This window comes from Sinocyclocheilus rhinocerous, unplaced genomic scaffold (genome assembly GCF_001515625.1).
Source record: "Sinocyclocheilus rhinocerous isolate Xijiao unplaced genomic scaffold, SAMN03320098_v1.1 scaffold1411, whole genome shotgun sequence".
Classification (NCBI taxonomy): Eukaryota; Metazoa; Chordata; class Actinopteri; order Cypriniformes; family Cyprinidae; genus Sinocyclocheilus; species Sinocyclocheilus rhinocerous.
The window spans coordinates 171,573-190,860 of record NW_015653601.1 but is presented as its reverse complement, the minus strand read 5'-3'; the positions used below and the strand labels follow the sequence as shown (position 1 = coordinate 190,860).

The 19,288-nt window shown below is 35.5% G+C and overlaps 1 protein-coding gene and 1 pseudogene across 1 annotated transcript in view; one reads left to right on the top strand and one right to left on the bottom strand.

The window, feature by feature from the left end:
• LOC107716507 (cytoplasmic tRNA 2-thiolation protein 2-like) overlaps positions 1 to 3,335 on the bottom strand; it is an 11,731-nt pseudogene extending 8,396 nt beyond the window's left edge.
• Positions 3,336 to 4,648: 1,313 nt separating this feature from the next.
• LOC107716506 (RING finger protein 166) overlaps positions 4,649 to 19,288 on the top strand; it is a 27,727-nt gene continuing 13,087 nt past the window's right edge. The window contains exons 1-2 of the mRNA XM_016522984.1: positions 4,649 to 4,965; positions 18,598 to 18,754. Coding sequence (XP_016378470.1) covers positions 4,796 to 4,965; positions 18,598 to 18,754 — 327 coding nt within the window. The 5' untranslated portion in view covers positions 4,649 to 4,795. The remainder of the gene's footprint in view (positions 4,966 to 18,597; positions 18,755 to 19,288) is intronic.

The window sequence follows — 19,288 nt, the reverse complement described above, 5'->3', positions numbered from 1 at the left end:
AGATTTTTATGTGCACCTCTAGTTTTCTCTTCCTCTTCTCTAAAGCAGCGCAGCATGGCCTCGCCCCCTTTGCTGCCTTTTCCCGAGGGCGGGGTTTATCTGGGTTTGTGATGTCACGAACACAGGAAGTAACTCATTGTAGTCCCTACCAGCTGTTTTTGTAGGCATTAAACTGCCAGAATTTTAAAAGACGATATCTCCGTTGGCATAGCTTCGTAAGCTTCGTAACTTTGCAGATATTGTTTATGCTCAAACAGCAACATTACACACTAACTAACGTGAAATCGCAATGAACCACCCTTTAAAGTAGCTGAACTACAGTCAAGTAAATATTTTGAGAAACTAGCTACACTTAAGTAAGTGATAATGTACAATCAGCTGGTCATTATCGCAAAACATTTCACCAAAAATGGTTTTATTTTGAGATAATGACTAGCTGGCTGAACACGATCCCTTACCAAATTAATAACTACATGGACAAAAAAAATATTGATTTAAGTTGAAATTATTATATTACCAGTATGAGAGAAGAAAAGAGTGCGGAGTAAAACAACAGACATGTAAGAGAAAACAAATTGTTACATGGGACAAGATGAAAAATACAGCTTAACAGTTATTATACAAATTTATATAACAGCAGAATGCAGAAACTGACCCATTAGAATGAAGTATTACACCGTGTCCTAACCAGATGTGATGATAAAAGTTATCTTTTCCATGTTAATCAGACTTTTTGTCTGAACCAGCAACAGCGATACACAACGAGCAGCTAAAAGCTCAGGTACTGATTGTGTTTTGTCAATTTAAATATTAAAATCATTTAATTTGAGTTTGAACATCATTGTCACTATCATTATGGCTATTAAAATCATGCACAATGGATAATTTATCTCAGATCTTGAAAATAACTTCAAGGACTCCATGTGAATAAACAAGTATAACGCTGCCTGCCAGCACGCTCTTCTGATTGGCTGTGATTTGTTATTGATTTAGTAGTGTCTTGCAGCTGTGACGCGTCTGGTGTGGAAAACTGTTTGTCGCTAGAATCTTCTTATCACATTGCAACTGTGCATCATCATTTTGTGCTTTTCATTTCTGATGCTGCATTGGGCAAGCAACTTTGCTCAATTTAAAATAGTTTCAGAGTTGTATTTATATGGCTCAAAATCAAGAAGGATCTCTATAAGTGTAAAAGCATCAAAGGTGAACAAATAAACTTAATACAACTAAAAGAGCATTAACTGAATTAAAAGCATAGTGACAAAATAATTATTTAACTTTGTATAAAAATATGTATTTGTACATAATGTAGTCAAATGTTGTACAGGGTTTTGTGAAATTATTCAGTGAAATTAGCTCTTTGAACAAATAATTTGCTAAAATGAATCAGATTTACGAAGAGTGCGCTTGATTACTGCCTCACTCAAAAAGGAAAGAAAATAAAAGTTTGCTGTAAAACCCACCTTAAGGTCTGTAACATATCCTATTTGGCTATGAGTATCTTCAGTGATGAGAACAGCCTCTCTACTGCCAGCTTGTGTTCGGGTGAATATGCAGAGTCCTCTACACAAATGATCTACAAATGAACTAAACCAAACTAGAAATGCAAAGACTGCTGGAAGATGGTACTGTAGCTTGTTTTACGTGTTTCTAGCTTGTTCTGTATGATAAAGCAATCAGACTATAAGCTTTTATGGTCACTGTCAACCTGTCAAATTATCCTGGTCAAGCAATTTAGAGATGGTAGACCACTTTGAATTATATGCAAAGAAGCTACAGTGTTCCTAATTCTAACTTCACCACCTTACACAAATACGGCTAATTTTATTTCAGAAAAACATCTGGAGAGCAAGAAAAAACTGTGTATTTACCTCTTGAACTTGTGAGAGCATCGAGTAAGAGGCTGTTCCACCATAAACAGCAAGAAGAACCTAAGAAAAGCAATTAGTGTGAAGGCCAGTGAACAAACAACTCATTTAAGTGAAACTGAGGAAATGAGCGGCCAGTGTCGATGTTGAAGGATCTAAGGATTATGATTCAGACAACAATCTAAGCATGTAGCTTCAAGAGAGAAACCATACATTTGCATTGTTTTATTTTATGCTTTTCAAGCATTTTAACTCCATTTACAGGTTTCTCACTCTTTTTGGCCAATGAATTCCCATTGATGTGTCCTTTTCAGTCATTTGTGATTACTGGATTAGGATTTTTTTTAAATAATCTTGATTTGCTAATGAGTCCTTCAGACCATTTTGTGAACCAATTGAATTGAATAATTGAAAATAACAAATTAAACATCACTGTGACTCCAAAAAAATCTTGGGGATAAAATATTTTGGAGCAGAACATAACTATAAAAAATTAATGCACTTAATCATTAATAATTCCCTGATATTTTCAGGTTTTTCAAATAATGTGGGACTCATTTCAATTCCACTGAAACTGAGGAAGTCAAGAGACATACTATCTCTATATTACTTTTTATATCTACCTTCTCATGGGGAAAGATGACACGATTCTTTCCCAACATGGCCCGCAATTTGTGTATGAAGTACTCCTTGAAGCAGGACCTAGTAAACATATAGACACGTTTTTTGACGAGACTGCATCATATAATTAAGTGCACGTGACACATTGATAAGATTAACGAATCGCCTACCGGCAAAATGCATCATTGACACGAATGATGAGCACAGCAGTTCCCTCATTACATTTAATACATTTCCTGTTAAGCCCGAAATATATGTCACACATGAAGTTTGTGCAATTTGTCAATAAGAACAACAAAAATGTGAATCACGGGAGTACTGTAGTATTTTTTTAGTCCCACGGTAATGTGCAAGAATATGGTTGTGATTCAGTATCACGCCGTGTATCAAAGTACCATCACTTTACCATGGTACACTATGCACATTATGTTTACTATAAAGTACTGTGGTAGTGGTACAATTATAGAATCATATCGGCAGTGATCATTAAGGTATAATTATCATCATATATATCCAAAACATTTAATACCATCATGGTTCTTAAATAATTGTTGTCACACAGCGGTTGTTCAATTCAACTCACGTCGGCACAGGTATCTTCTCCTGCTTACACTCCAGACCATTATATTCCTCTTCAACTTGACACGACCGCTTCAAATTCACAACCTAAGTGCAATAACAAAACGGGTCCAACCATATGAAGCTTTTCATCAGCCTGTATAGGTGTGAACAATTCTCCCAATACTTATCCAAGAGAATCGTTTAACTGCCACATACTGGCCCAAGCTTGTTTTCACGCGTGTGTTTAGTGTATTTTCCTGACTCCTTTTGATGACGTACCGTGACCACGCCCATATGTTTGCGTGTCGTTTGATTACTTCGATGTTATTTACGCTATTTTTATGCTTTATTTCCACATCGTCTGACATTAATGGTTTAATGTTATCTGTTGTCTTAATGTATGATGTTTATTTGTATATTTATGGGTAAATACCATGTATACATTCAACAACTTCTTGATTTGGAAAAACAGCAAAGCAAGCGCACTGGGTCTTAAGTTTGTAAGTAATTATCTTTTTTGTTTGTTTGTACAATTATTTATAAAATTATTTATTTTGTGTATCGACATTAAACAGTTGTGTCATTCGTATGACATTTGACTTTAATGTATATTAAAAGAGTTAGCGTTTTCAGTCAAAAAGTAATGTTCAAAATAATTGAACCACTATTTTATCATATACAAAAAATATTATTAGTTCCTGTTTTTATTGACAACGTAGACCTATTTGTCACATTCGCTACATTCATGTTGACTCCATCTATCTATGATCCATGGAATTGCTATGGATGCAATATCTGGGAAATGTAGTTCTATTAAACAGCAACTCTGGAAAATGATCGCTGCAAAAACTACAACTCCCATCATTTTGTTGGTCTAATGGGATCGAGACCGTTCGGTTAAAGCTACCATATAATGTTTACTTCTTTGGAACAACGGCGTGTTGCCAATTGCATGGAAAGAAGCAGTAGTGATTCCGATAAGGTTAAATGCATAATATGGGAGAAAGTCAATATAAGGTGGCAAGAGAGGTGGGAAAGAGAGGAGAAAGGGAGGCATTTATATCAAATTCAGAGAAATGTTAAAGAGGAAAGGATGGAAATTGGAAATAGAGAAGATGCGGTGATGACTAGGTTAAGGTTGGGACATTGTTCACTGAATAAAACACTAAAGATGATAGGGAAGCACGAGACAGGGTTGTGTGAGGGATGTCGAGAAGAGGAGTCAGTGGAGCACATAATCATGACTTGTAAGAGATATGAAACACAGAGGCAGGTAATGAAGAATAAACTAAGGGAGATTGGAGTGCAGGAAATCACATTACAAGGGTTACTAAGCACAGTAAATAGGGCACAGAGTAGAATATTGATTACTTTTTTAAGGGAAGCAGGGGTTTTAAGCAGGATTTGATGTATGATGTGTGTGTGGATATTAATGTGAGGGGACAATGTGAGTGATGTGTAAGTTTTAGGGGGAAATGGGAATAGATAACTATTATCTGATCCACACTCCGGAGCAGAAGGGGGCGGTAATGCACCAATAAGCTGGATGCCAACCGCCGTTAAACTGGAAAGAAGAAGAAGAAGAAGAAGAAGAACAACGGCGTGTCCTGCTTGGTTAACACTGTTGGAGATCGCAGATGCGGTATCTAATGTCGTATAAATCACACTTTCCCTGCGAGACATTCGTTAAAACCACGGAATCCTATTTGCATCGGAAGTATTAGTTCATCCTGCGGTCTGTGTTCATGATGGCGATGTTCCGCAGTTTTGTGTCTGCTGCTCAGCTCAGGCAGCATCAGCAGCAAAATGGAGCCGCAGCAGCCGCACCTGGGGAAAGCCTGGAGAGCCAGTTCTCTTGTCCCATCTGTCTGGAGGTGTACCACAAACCTGTCAGCATCGCAAGCTGCGCCCATACGTGAGTATAGTTCCTTATTTTCCATTTAGTGTCTCTGTTGTAGAGGCAAAACATACATTTTTTGAGTGGTCACTTTGCATTCATGCATGTACACTTCCTACAGAATGTGCGTTAATTGCAAAAATATTTAACGATGTGGAGAAAAAAAATTAACCAATCCCATTGTTTTAGAGGACAGTAGCCTAGATTAAATCCCGCATAACCACACACGCTTTCAATATGAAAGCGTGACAATATGTGTTTAATCAAAGTCCCTTTGTATTTGTATAGTCTTTGTTTTAATTATTTTATTGAAGATAAATTATGTAACGTCACTCTTTAAAGATGAAAAACTGTTTGCATCCCTTTGTGCTTGCACGACTCCAACATCATGTTTCTTTGTCAGCCTTGTGACATAAAAAGGATTCCTTGATATTGTCATATTTTAATTTGTTTATGCATTTTATGAGCTTACAATTTTCTAAAACATTTCGAGAAAAAAATATTAATCCGTCAGTTGGGGTTTTTGAGTTTCGCTTACCATCTGTGTGCTGCGCAGCCGAACAAAGCGAGAAAGCTGCACGCGATCTTTCATAGTGATGTCTGTTTCGGTTCTTTTGAAGGAATCGCAAATAGGACTGAATCAGTCTGAACCGAGTATGAGTTATCGACTGATCTTATGTTCGTTTTAATTTGTGTGCGTTGGTTGGGAGCACAGTTGGGTTTACTGTAATTAAAATGGCAGTAGTTGATATTCGGTTATTGTGTTTGTAAAAAGCATTTATCCTGGTTGGAGTGGGACACTTTTGATGCAAAACTTGTTGGTAACATGAGGAGCTCAAACAAAGCGTTCATGTTTTTAAGAACCAGAAATACGCTTGACATGGTGCTTACGTGACATTAAAACAATCACTAACCCCCACCCCGAATTCTGAAGTGAATCACTGAATCGGTTCCTGAAACAATTAGTTCAGGCGAACGTTCAAAAGAACCGATTCACTAAAAAGAATGATAATTTTCGACATCAATACCCCGTTTCACGCAAGAGACTGTGTGAAAACACTTCACAGCCGTGATGGGGGAAAAAAACGTCAAACAGCAATGTTCTGAAAGTCTCTTACAGCATAAAAATAATGATCTGTACTATAAATTTTTTTGCTGAATTATCTTTTCATGAGTTAAGTGAATTCATTTAGATTTTATGTAAATTCTTAATAATGTTTACATTTTTATTTATTCATTTCTAAGTAATGTTTACATTTACATTTTACAATGTTATAGCAGGTATTATGAACTTACATTACATAAAGAAGGGTGATTGAGTTTCATTTGTGGAAAAAGTCATCTGGAAATCACACTGTAGAATGACACATTGACAGTATTGTTACACGTAATTAAGGAAGAATTGAAGAAATTGTCATAGAGGAAAACAACAAATTTGAGACGAGTTCTGAATTTATATAATATAGAACAGTATCTAAAATACTCCACAGTTTCTTTGGATGGCAGAATTAGTCGCTTTTAGATCCATGGAGCAGTATTGTGCTCAATAACAATAGATGCATTTAGAGACACATTTGAACTGTCAGTAGTTTTCAATATATGCAAATGCATTCACTTTGCACAAGTTTTCACTTTTAGTTTTCACAGTTCATCAAATAAAGGCAGCTCATGTTTGGATTTTATTTTCTGTGTAGATGTTATTGAACAAGTCAAATACAGCAATTTGTGCCTTTGATAACAGATATGTTTTGGTGCTTCGCTGTACTGTATTTTGTGAAGAGTGAAGCTTGTTATCCTAAAATAGATTGCTTTTCACCTGGAGGTCTGAGTAGAGCATTACTGGGAGGAGATTGGTTATCGCTGCCTGTTTCATGCTGAAACACCCAGGGACTGCACTTGCCCTTTTACTGCCCTTTCAGGAAAAAATAAATACATTTTTGATGAGAAACACTGTAACTTTCACACAGCTGCTGTAAACCTAAGGGATCTTTTTTTTCTTGATAATTGATGCTTAACCCTGAAAAACCTGACATATGAAATAACAGTCAGAAAAATCTCATTTTTTTTAATGGAACGTTTTATTGAACCTATACAAAGTTTGCATGTGTTAGGCTGTTTCATTATCATATATGCTTTTATGGCTCATATAGGAGAATATGAAGCTCATACTCAAATATTTAACTCGTATATGAATAGTGTTGCTCACCTTAGCAAACATTATGTACTGGTTTAAGTGTTAGGAAATTTGAGTTCTAATGAGTTTTATGCAATTAAAAAGGGAAGTTGTCACTAAAGCACCAGCACTAGCCTGACAACAATAAGAGGCACACAGGCTTCACTTGTCTGCATGCTCATTTTCTAATGCATCCCCTGCTCTGTCGAATACAGATTAGATGGTTTTATAAATAGGTAAAAAAACGGTCCTACTCCTTATCTCTGTATGCCGATGCCACCATATGTTCCTGCCAGAGTTACAGGTGAGATTGTAGCACGTTGATTAAACTGTATTGACCGCCTCATAAATAATGTGGGATGGAGTTTCTGATGCTGTCTTTGGTTTTGTGCAGAACTGCCCACACTCATGTAACACATTCATAACACATTCATGGGTGCAATGCTGTGTCTCATCTCAAGAGTAGGAGGCATATGCCTGAAGATTTATCCTTTTTAAGCCATTCTTGTTTCCCCTTTCATGTTGCCTTATTTAAGTCAGAAAAGCTTTGGTAGTTTATCTGTGATCTTTGAGATATTCATTCCACAAGAATCACGTCGGGTTGACATGAGGATGACTAAATGTCAACTGAATTTTTTTTTTTAGTTAATTGTCCCTGGTCGTCCAGTAGTCATAACTGATTTGCTGAAAAGCAGTAATCTTGATTATGATTTGTGATCCACAAACATTACCTCTCATACAAACTCACTCATTTACACCTGCTGTGGCTCAGAGCTTTTTGACTCAGGGTTGCATTACAACACATCTAAATGACAGATGCTTTAGCTGAATTTGAAGCCTGTGTTTGGCGCTATTACAGCATTACTCTGTTTGTTTGAACATCCTGAGACAGCGATGTAGGCTCAACCCCAGGCGAGATCTATTTGTCCATTTAATGGCGCCTACATTTGTTGTATTGTGAAATCTTCCAACTGAACCATAGCTAAGGTTTATCCAAAAAAGTCGCTAGGTTTGTCAGTATATATATTCTATGGGAAAAAGCAGCTAAAAGGGTCTGAAAGTTGTTAAATCTAGTGCTAAAGTCATGCTCGTGTGTGTGTGTGAGACGCGGGACCTGATGGCAGGGGCCGGTGGATATTTGTGGCGGTCAATGTGGATATTGTGGATGAGTTCTTCTGTGTCATCACGTTCTATTAGTTCTACAGCTTCAGTTTCGGAACTTTCACGCTTAGTAACACATACAGCTGTTCCCTCACCACAGTGCAACAGTGAAAAGGGACCCCTTTCAAACAGTGTCGCGTTCCGAACGTGGTTTAAGCGACATACACCGGTGTTGCGGTATTTTAAAAATTCATATCATAACAAAAATAAACACCGGTATTCGGTATGAACCGGTATACCGCCCAGCACTAATTGTCATGTTGTATTTGGTTGGTTATATTTTCCTTATTGTTAAGTCTTCAGAAAACTTGTTTTTTAAGTTAAGTGCATCAGATGGCTGGTGGAGTTTAGATCTTAACGTTCCTGGATCAGTCACACAATCAAGCACAACACATGGTGCTTTCTCTGGAGCTATTGAATTATTCACCACAGTTAAATGAGATGCCAACACATGAATCCTGTTGTGTTAAGAATGATTGAGTGGGGCACTTAAGGTGAGGAAGAGACAACAGTGAGATGATGAAAGGAACCAGCAGCTGATGAATGAGAGAGAACGATGAATGGAAGTATAGATTTTTGAAAGGCTTTGCTATATCTCTTTTACAATTATTGATACCTCTAGAAATTATTAGGAGTAAAATATCTCTGAAGTATATTCCCATTTATATTTACAATTTTTAGCACACCAGGGTCGCTATGAACATGCAATTGTCCAGCTATGATTTCCTGTTTCGCAGGAATATAAATATGAGGGAAAACAAAGGCCAAATTCCCTTAATCATGGAGTAAAACCAAAGAATATAGTTCTGATGTGCATCAAAAGATTGTTGAGCTTCACAAAATAGAAAGTGGCTGTAAGAAAATATCTAAAGCATTGAAAATTCCCATTTCCACCATCAGGGCAATAATTAAGAATTTCCAATCCAAACAGAAAATGTTACACATCTGCCTGGAAGAGGACGTGTCTATATTGTTTTAAAGCAAGGCAAGGAGGATAGTTTGAGTGGCTCCATGGACTCTCCGAGGATCACAGCTGGAGAATTGCAGAAAATAGTTAAGTCTCGGGGTCAGAAGGCCTAAAAAAAAAATCAAACAGCACCTACATCACCACATGCTGTTTGGGAGGATTTCAAGAAAAATCAAGAAAAGAAAATGCTCTCATCCAAAAACAAACTCCAGCATATTAATTTGCCAGACACTACTGGACATTCAAACGGGACTGGCTTTTATGGTCAGATGAAACTAAAAAAATTATCTTTTTGGCAGCAAACACTTAAAGGGGTCATATGATGCGATTTCAATTTTTCCTTTCTCTGAGGTATTCGGCCAATCACAACGCACTGAATAGTTGGCCAATCACAGCACACCTCGCTTTTTTAGACCGATGAGCTTTGTAAAAATCGAGGCGTTTCAAAAAGGCGGGGCATAGAGGAGAAACAATAATGTACAGTATGTGGAAAATAATGTGTTTTTTAAACTTTAAACCGCATAAACACATTTCATTACACCAAATACATAAAATAATGTTCTTTTTAGCAGCATCATATGACCCCTTTAAGATGGGTTTTGGTGCACACATTACTAAAAAAGCACCTAATGTGCACAATGAAATGTACTGCTGTATCTTTAATTTTGTGGGCCTATTTTTCTGCCCGAGCTCCAGATAGATGGCATCATGGATTCTATCAAATAGCAACTGATAAAAAATCAAAACCTGACTATCCCTGCTAGAAATCTTATAATGGGCAGTGGTTGGATTTTCCATTGGACAACAAACCAAAAAAAAAAAAAAACTCAAAATCAATACAAAAATGGGTCTCTGAGCACAAAATGTTCTGCCATGGCCATCCCAGTTCCCTGATCTGAACCCTATAGACAATTAGTGGGTGAACTTAAGATGGGAGTGCAATTCGAAAGATCTGGAGAGATTCTGTATAGAAAAAGGTCTGTGATCTCTTTTCAGGTGATCTCCAACCTAACCAGCCATTATGGGAAAGACTCAAAAATTATTTAATAAAAGGTTGTCGATAATTGTGGCCAACGTGGATTTGAGAAAAAAAAAAGATTTTTCTTCAATGAATGGTTGGGTTTTTGTGAGTATTTTTTAATAAAAATATTTTCACAGGCTTCTCTGTGAGCAAATGAGTTCTTAAGCTTACACTGTGAGAAGCATGAGCAAACATTGTAATTTACATATTTAGCATATCATCTCCAAAACAAAAATGTCATTATCACAGTATATCGTTGATGCAGTAGCCTATATCAAAACAACAATAAGAATCTGAGAACACTTTAAAAGGTAAATTAATAGCTAGGGGCCTATAGTGGTTGCTTGTGCTCAGTATTATTATTTATCGTTTAGAGAGGTGAATGACCGTAACATAGCACAACAAATTACATCATCTCGTCATCTTTCGACTTCAAGACAGGAGCAATAGTTCCCTGCTTTCTTCAAAAGAAAATGTAACAATGCTGACAATATTAAAATGCATATTTTCATAGAGAACAATGGACCACCGTAGCCTTCAAGGGCAACAGCAGCAGGACTGCAGAGCTGCTTCCAGAACAAATACCACTCCACTTACTGTCATTATTCTCATTTACTATATTTTTCCCTGAGGTGAACCGTGTTCTTATTTTATTCATCTAAAGAAATAACAGTATTTTTTTAGTGTATCCTGTTTGACTGCAGTATGACATTTACTGTATACAGCCGTGATATCCTGTAGGAGCAGGAGGTGCAGTGCAACACCAAAATGTTCATCTACTTTATAAACATTGTTCGTAAATGTGTTCAGCATTCTGCAACAAATATTTTTTCAGTTTCTTGACTTTTTTTAGGACCTAAAGTGAGTTGAATATATTAAAATTTACCACATGGCTTCGGCAGGCAGGTGGACCATGTAATGATTGTAATTTGAGGGTGCCACTCTTTTTTTTTTCTTTTTTTTTTCAATGTAAATATGTGGTGAAAAAATTTAAACACAGGTGCCATAATTGAGAGCCATAGGAGCAGAAATGAGTCTGCCCTGCTTATTTTTACATGACCTTATGTAACCCTTCTGGACCAATCAATATAACAAAACATTTATATATTCTGCAGTAGTTCAGCAACTAGTAAGTCAGATTGTGAACATGTCTGTTCTTCATTAACATGAGGAGGATGTGTGGAATAGTGTACTAAATTATACTGTAAATCCTTTTTGGACTTGCTAATGGGAATGTAGCCTGTCTGTCCTTCTGTTGTGTTGTTTTTTTTTAATTTGTTCTGAGAATCGACATGACTTTCTTTGCTTCTCCCGAATTCCTCCGCAACTCTTAACATTCTAAATAAATCAACGTTTGAACACAATAAATACGCACGGTATGCAATGACACTAGATTTTTTTCCAAAAGCTAGGCTGCATATTTGTGAGCAATTAATATACGTAAAATGTAAATGTAGAATGTAAATTTTCATGACAGTGTATCACTGCAACTGAAACATTATGAATCATCTGTGTTCATAATGGAATACTTAGTATTAATATACGTAAAATGTAAATGTAGAATGTAAATTTTCATGACAGTGTATCAACTGCAACTGAAACATTATGAATCATCTGTGTTCATAATGGAATACTTAGTATTACATATACTGTAAACACACACACACACACACACACAGTATATAGATGCCTCATTAGCAGCTGTTTCTATGGGCCACTCTATGTAAGCCGAATCTGGTCCATAAACACTGAATATCATGTTGACTATATGTCTGCAACCATAGTTATTCACAAATATAAATCTATATCTGCAATAGACTTTAGCAGATGATTTACTCAAGATTTAGTTTATAATTAATGTTAGATAATTCTGCATATTGATGTTGCATATTGAGTTATATCTACATAAAAACACAAGCCAACACATTCTCATCCATGAGAGGTTATATCCCAGTTTATAACTTGACGCAATGGTTACAATCAAAGGCTGCACAATGCTGTGGCATTTTCAAAAAAAAAATTTATTGATTTGATAGTGTGAGTGATGAACAGCGTCTTGTTGACCATTCCCAGATGGTGGATGCATTGATTTCGGTACATACCTCGGTTTTGGCATTACGGTCTACTATAAGGTTACAGTTAACAACAGAGCCCAAACTTAAATGTAATTACTATTTATTTTTAAATACAACAAGCAACACTCAACTGCATACACTAAATCTAAATTGTAAATTGCACATGATGTAGTTTTTAAATTAACTTCTAAATGATAAAAATTATATTTGCTGTTGAAATATAGCCTATTCTTTTAAAGAGCTGTGTAGACTGATGACTGCCTGAGATAAATGAAATGCTATGTGACATTTTGTTTACAAGCTGTTTTATTGCCGTCTTTCCAAGGTTGAAACACTGATTGAGCGATTACATGAGGCATGAGATGTTCATTCATGTTTATTTTGCGTTAAACCTAGTAGTAAAGAGGAAGAGATGATCACGCTGCCGTTTGAACTGAGGCGTTTAAACAGCGATCTGTCGCCAAAACGGCATTTATTGTTTGAATTTCCTGAAAAAACGAATCGTTCGGTTTGTAATGCGTACCGAACCTAAAGCCTCGTACCGAACAGTTCAGTATGAATACGTGTATCGTTACACCCCTAATATATATATATATATATATATATATATATATTAAATGGTCTGAGACACTATACAAATTTGATGTTTTAAACGTTACATTTGTTTATTTCAGTTATGCAGTTATCATTAAAAAAAACATTAGTTTTTAGTAATTGTGTGTAAAAACATCTTATACAATAATACAATAATATTATTAATATTAATAATAATACAATTACAATAATAATAATAAATTGTTAAATCACAGTTGATATGGTCATTTTGAATAACATCAAGTGTGTTCCATTGTGGGATACTTAAGCCATCACAGTGGATTCTATTTGTGTTCTGCACATTTGAGCAACTATGGTTGGTCATCTGGGAATTCCATGCTGAAATTGCAAATTGTGTAGTGTTACTGTATAGATACACTTTCTTTCAAAATAGTAGGTACAGTATTATGCTATTTGAAACACACAAAGATGAAATCACTGACCTCTGTGAGAAGTCGCTCTACTACTTCCTGCTTGAGGATGGCATCTGTGAAAGAAAGCGTGTCAAGTTGTTGTCTGTTATTTCAGACCATCATATTTCCTGCCCAAGTTCTGTCTGGAGCATTCTGTATGTTTAGGAGTCATTCTCTTTTTCCCTGATGTTTACAAAGCTATGAAAAAAGCTCAGTTCTCCTAAGGGAGGAAGGGCAGCCATCCTGCTTGGCTTTAAGCAGTGAAAAACAGGGATTGTAGGGAAAGAGACGACAGATGGGTAGAGGCCTAAGCAGCCTCAAGCCCAACTCACCACCAGCACCTGCTTTCATTTGCTCTCATTATGTCTGCAATGCTCAAAAGCAGCACAATGGAGCAGGAGAGAGTCAGCAGCACTCAAACTACAACAAGGTCAATTATCTCTCTCAGTGAAACGCCCACATTTGATGGGATTATTTTTTCCCACCAAAAATCATAAATACTTCTCAGCTGATATGAATTTTTCAATGGCCTATGCTAATAGTGATAGCTGGAGAGCATAGTTGCCAATGGCTAATATAATACCAATTATTGAGATTTTTTTTTATTTTTTTTATTTGTTTGCCAAATTTTCCTTAGATTGCAATCATGTAATCATTGCTTTAATGTGTTCATTGTTTTTGCTTAAATGAATATGTTATGTTAACTAACTGCATGATTTGTATCCTCTTAAAACTGTACATTTATGCCAAATGGGCATTACTTTGACACAGCCACCTCTGATAATAGATCAATATTACTTGTAATGTAGAAACATACATTTTCTGTGAAGCTGCTTTGAAACAATATGCGTTGTGAAAAGCTCTTTACAAACAGATTCATTATTATTATATTGTCATTAGTTTTTAAAAGTAAGCAATAAATGTAAGTTTCTGAAAAAAAAGGTATTTTAATTTAAACAAATATGAAAATGTTTTTCTTCCAGTTACATCTCAGCGTACTCTTAATATAAAGGTAATATTTTCAAGAAAATATATTTAAAAAAAAAAATTGTTTGTACATTAACTGAGGGGTGTTACAGAGTATTTGTTAAATATAACTAACAAAAACTATATTGTGTGTCTGATTGGTCCAGACGCTACAATGCCAATATAAAATCCATTTGTTTGTTTGTTCATGTAATTTTCTTAAAATATTTTATTTCAAAACCTCTGACATTTGATCTATTATTGAACATAGAGATCATTTTTTGCTCATTTGAAATTATTTAATTTCCTACCCCTCCCCAACATAATTTTCCATCTTGTCACCGTTCCTTAAAAAAAAAAAAAAGGTGGAAAAAAAGCCAAAAATAAATGTATAAAAGTTATGTTTAACTTCAAGATATCATGACAAAAATTTATTACTATCATACAGTGGAATGTACTTTTCGAAGTAATAACAATAATAAAAAAAAATAATACAGTTTATTAAAACATAATTTTTTAAGGAATATCACAAATTTTCTTCCATGTTTTAATATAAGCTGTAAACTGTTGTAGAGTACTTTGCCATAAACTGCAAGGAACTGTTCAAATTTCATTTAAAGGGGTCATATGATGCTATTTTAAAGATCATTATTGTGGGGGCGTGTTAGAACGAGCCGTTTTAGGCAGGCGTGGTTGACTCTTAACTTTTATAAAGAATATCTCTTTGGATTTGAGACTTTAGTCTTTGCAACCTTACAGATCTTCTTTATGCACCAAGAGCTTGTAACACTCCAAAGAGAAAGGAAAACTTGAAATCGCATCATATGACCCCTTTAATTACATTTTTAAAGATTAATTAAATGGTTAAAGTTTTATGCATTCATTTGATTACCACAATTTTTTGATAATAAATTTAATTTAAACCTTAAAAGAATCCAGAAAAATAAAAACAGACCAAAACTGAGAGGGCAGAATGCAGTTATTTAATTACAGCATGACATGGTTCGTTTAATTTTTAGGAATTTTGCAGACGCAACGCTACACTTAGCAACTGACCTTCACTTCCAGTTTCCTCGTGAGTCAGTCAGTGCCGCATTTCAGTGTAGACAGTGATGGAGTGGCTCTTGTTTGGCCCTGGCCCTGGATTCAACAGTACCATAAAACGCGGCGTAAGCCTGGCGGAAAAAACTCAGAATGATTCATTGCTTTTACAGTCCCATAAACTCTTGCCTCATCTGTCAGAAAGTGACAAGGCTGCCACCGCAAGTTCACTAACCATTTTTTGCTGATGCTGCCATGGATTTGGACCCCGTGATGAGTCACGCCAGCTTGAAAGGTGATGGCTAAATGCCTGATAGTCTGATACATCAGCATTTGTTCAGCTATTCAAGGCCCGTTGCCTGCCAGCCAGAGTTCAGTGGTTCAAAATTGCTGTTCTCCTCAGAGGCTTGTGCAGTTACTAAACATTTAGTGGACACTTTTATCCATTGCCACTTATAGTGCACTTATTACAGGAGCAAGTCCTTCTGGAGAAACCTGAAAGTAAGTGCCTTACTCAAAGACACAATGGTGATAATTCATGATTTGCTTTTTGTTGGAATCAAAGCAGTTATCTTACTGTTACCAGAAAGCTGGTATCCACATGTTATATGATAATTGTCATGATCATAAAAATAGCATAAACGATTACAACTAATCATGAGAGCATTCATATGTTTGAATAGCAATTCTAAGGTCAACATGAAACAGCGTTTGCAACTTTTTTTTAACTTCTGTAATGGGATGTTTTTCCATATGAAACAGGGTATTCAATGAAGAAAGGGGCAGTCTGCAACTTGATATTATGCATTACATCATGAAAAGTGGTCAATATGTTCACTATAGACCAATTTAGAGGAGACGTCACAGTTACGTCACTTGCAGCTGCAAGTGGTTGCAGAAAAACACTGGGAACAAGTGGAGGTAAATGGGTAAAATCCATGGAATAAAAGAAAAAAATATTTTTGTGCCTTTTGATGTCAAGATCGGAATGCAAATAATTTTTATAGAATATTGTCGTCATTTGAAGCTAAACGCAGACGTTTAGATGGACATACTATGGATGAAAACTGTTATGATTACTCTACTTTTAAAGCATAAATTCGATTTAAACAATAGGTCTACATAATATTCACATATGCTGTTCATAGGGGACGTATTGTATTAGCCCTACAGTTACAGCATGAAATATTATTTAAACCTTACTATTAACATTTTTATATAACATTTATTTATTTTATCTCACAATTCTGACTTTTTTTTTTCTCGCAGATGCAAGTTTATATCTCCTAATTCGGACTTTATAACTCGATTTAACTCAAAAATAGTGAGTTTGTCAAATCTGAGGGAAAAAAGCCAGAAGAGCCGAGGGGAAAAGAGAGAATGACGAGTTGTTTTTCCTTATTAGAATTGTGAGATATAATCTCGGAATTGCGAGAATAAAGTCATAATTTTGAAATATAAAATCAAATTTACCTTTTTTTATTCTTTTATTCCATGGCTCCATAGACTGCCGCTTGAAAACCGTCATTTTCTGCTTCCAGATAAGCTCCGCCCACAAAAAACCATCATCCCTGTTTCGGATCTGTAAGACTATCGCACTCTCTAACGTCAATTTCGTTGAATAACTGTGGTTATCGCTGGGGGACAAGCTCTTGTAATATGCGGAGAACATTTTGAAAATGACATCTAATCAATATAATTTATAATCTTTTTAAACCTAACTATTTTGTACCGTATCCGTGAAATTCTCTAGCTGTAAAGGCTATCTCTCCCGGGTTTTCTGCAACCATGATGCGCGCGCATCCTGAATGTTTACAAACCGGTAATTGGTCTACATGAGATGGATAAAGGTAAGAGGTTGAATAATGAGTTTTTACATTTTGATTGTAAAGGCATGTCACTATTAAAAAAATTTAATAATTATTTTTTTATATTTTGAAAGAAGTCTTATGCTCATCAAGGCTGCATTTAATTGATGAAGAAATACAGTAAAAACAGTAATATTGTGAAATATTATTACAATTTAAAAGAACTGTTTTCTATTTTAATATATTTTAAAATGTAATTTATTTCTATGTTGGCAAAGCGAAATTTTCGGCAGCAATTAATTTAGTCTTTAGTGTCACATAATCTTTTTGAAATCTTTCTAATTAGGGGTGGGCGATACGACCAGAGTCTTATTTCACGAGATGAGAAATTTTATTTCAAATTAACGATATATATCACAATATAGTTATTTTTGATATATATTTTTTTGTCATTAAAAATAAAAACAAAGAAGCAATTTACAAACAATAGGATAAATACAATAGAAAAAATATGTTATTTAATATGTAGTAAGAAATACTGCAGAAATTGAATAATCAAATGTAAAAATAAAAAGCTGCATAGTCTTCAGTGTATGAATTACATAAACATTTATTCTTATTAAATTTACAATAGTTAATTTGTCAAGAGCAGTACGTTTTTTTCCTTTTTTTTCTTTTTTTGTTTGATGAACATTAATTAATTTAGTGTTCTACTAACCTGCTGCGCAGCAGTAACAGAAAGACTCTAGACAATGCCGTTGAATATGATTTAATCACGGCCGGGAGGATTGTGTAACAAAAAGAATACAACAGTTTATAGAGCATAGGTGCATGGCAAAGATGACACAATTCATTACATCATTTTTCTCTAATATAATTGGATCTTATGTGCAATTCTGCAAACCTCCCCTCTGTTACTGGCATAAGACATTTGGTTTTTTGATTACTTCAGCTTGTTACTCAAGTCATGGGTTGTTATGGTTATTTTTATATTCAGACATACGTCTAGCCGTCTTGTCCATATGCATCCATTATTGCAACACACTAACTAAAGTGTTGATACATTTTGTTCTCAAAAACATACAAATGGTAGGCCTGCAAGGTAGAGGAGTGTTAGTTGTGATTAATTTAAAATGATTAATTTAAAACAATTTCCTTCACCACACTTAATAAACCCTACTTATATGAGCCTTTTTTCCCCATTTAGATGCTGTCTATAGGATATTTTGAATCGATTTGACAAAAATGACAGTTTGGTCCAAATGATGAATCCCTTTTCAAAACAAATACATAATTGTGATAAATGCTGAATATTGTAAACAGATAATAATAAGAAAAAAATAATAAGAGAGAACTTTAAGTTAGATCTACCAACTATGTGATACCACACTACATGGTGTCTGTAATATGTTTGTGTCTGTGTGTTCACAGTTTCTGTGGGGACTGTCTACAGCCGTGTTTGCAGGTGACATCGCCTCTCTGTCCCCTCTGCCGTATGCCTTTCGATCCAAAGAAAGTGGACAAATCCCCCAGCGTGGAGAAGCAGCTCTCTTCATATAAGGCTCCATGTAGAGGGTGCAGCAAAAAGGTTAGTCCTTGTGCTTACACAAATAAATAGGAATTTAAAAAAAAAACTGGGCATAGTACCACAAGGCATGTTCCTCTGAACAGTGCAGCTGTCATTATATAAGGCATTTACACTAAAACTTGCTTCAGGGACACTAAAGCATGACATCCTGACTCTCCCGCAGGAGCCGTTCAAAAATGTATTGACAGTTTAAAGGGGTCATATGATGCTATTTAAATTTTTCCTTTCTCTTTGGAGTGTTGCAAGCTCTTGGTGCATAAAGAAGATCTGTGAAGTTGCAAAGACTAAAGTCTCAAATCCAAAGAGATATTCTTTATAAAAGTTAAGAGTCAACCACGCCTACCTAAAACAGCTCGTTCTAACACGCCCCCACATGTCTACGTCACGATGTGGGAAGATTTGCATAATGCTGCCCAAATGTTTACGCAAAGAAAGAAGGCGTAACTTTTATTCTCGCTGTAGTATTGTTGCCGCCATGTCGTGAAGACGCTGTGTCTGTGTTTTTCGTTGTGAAAGCGAAGCTACTTTGTTTGG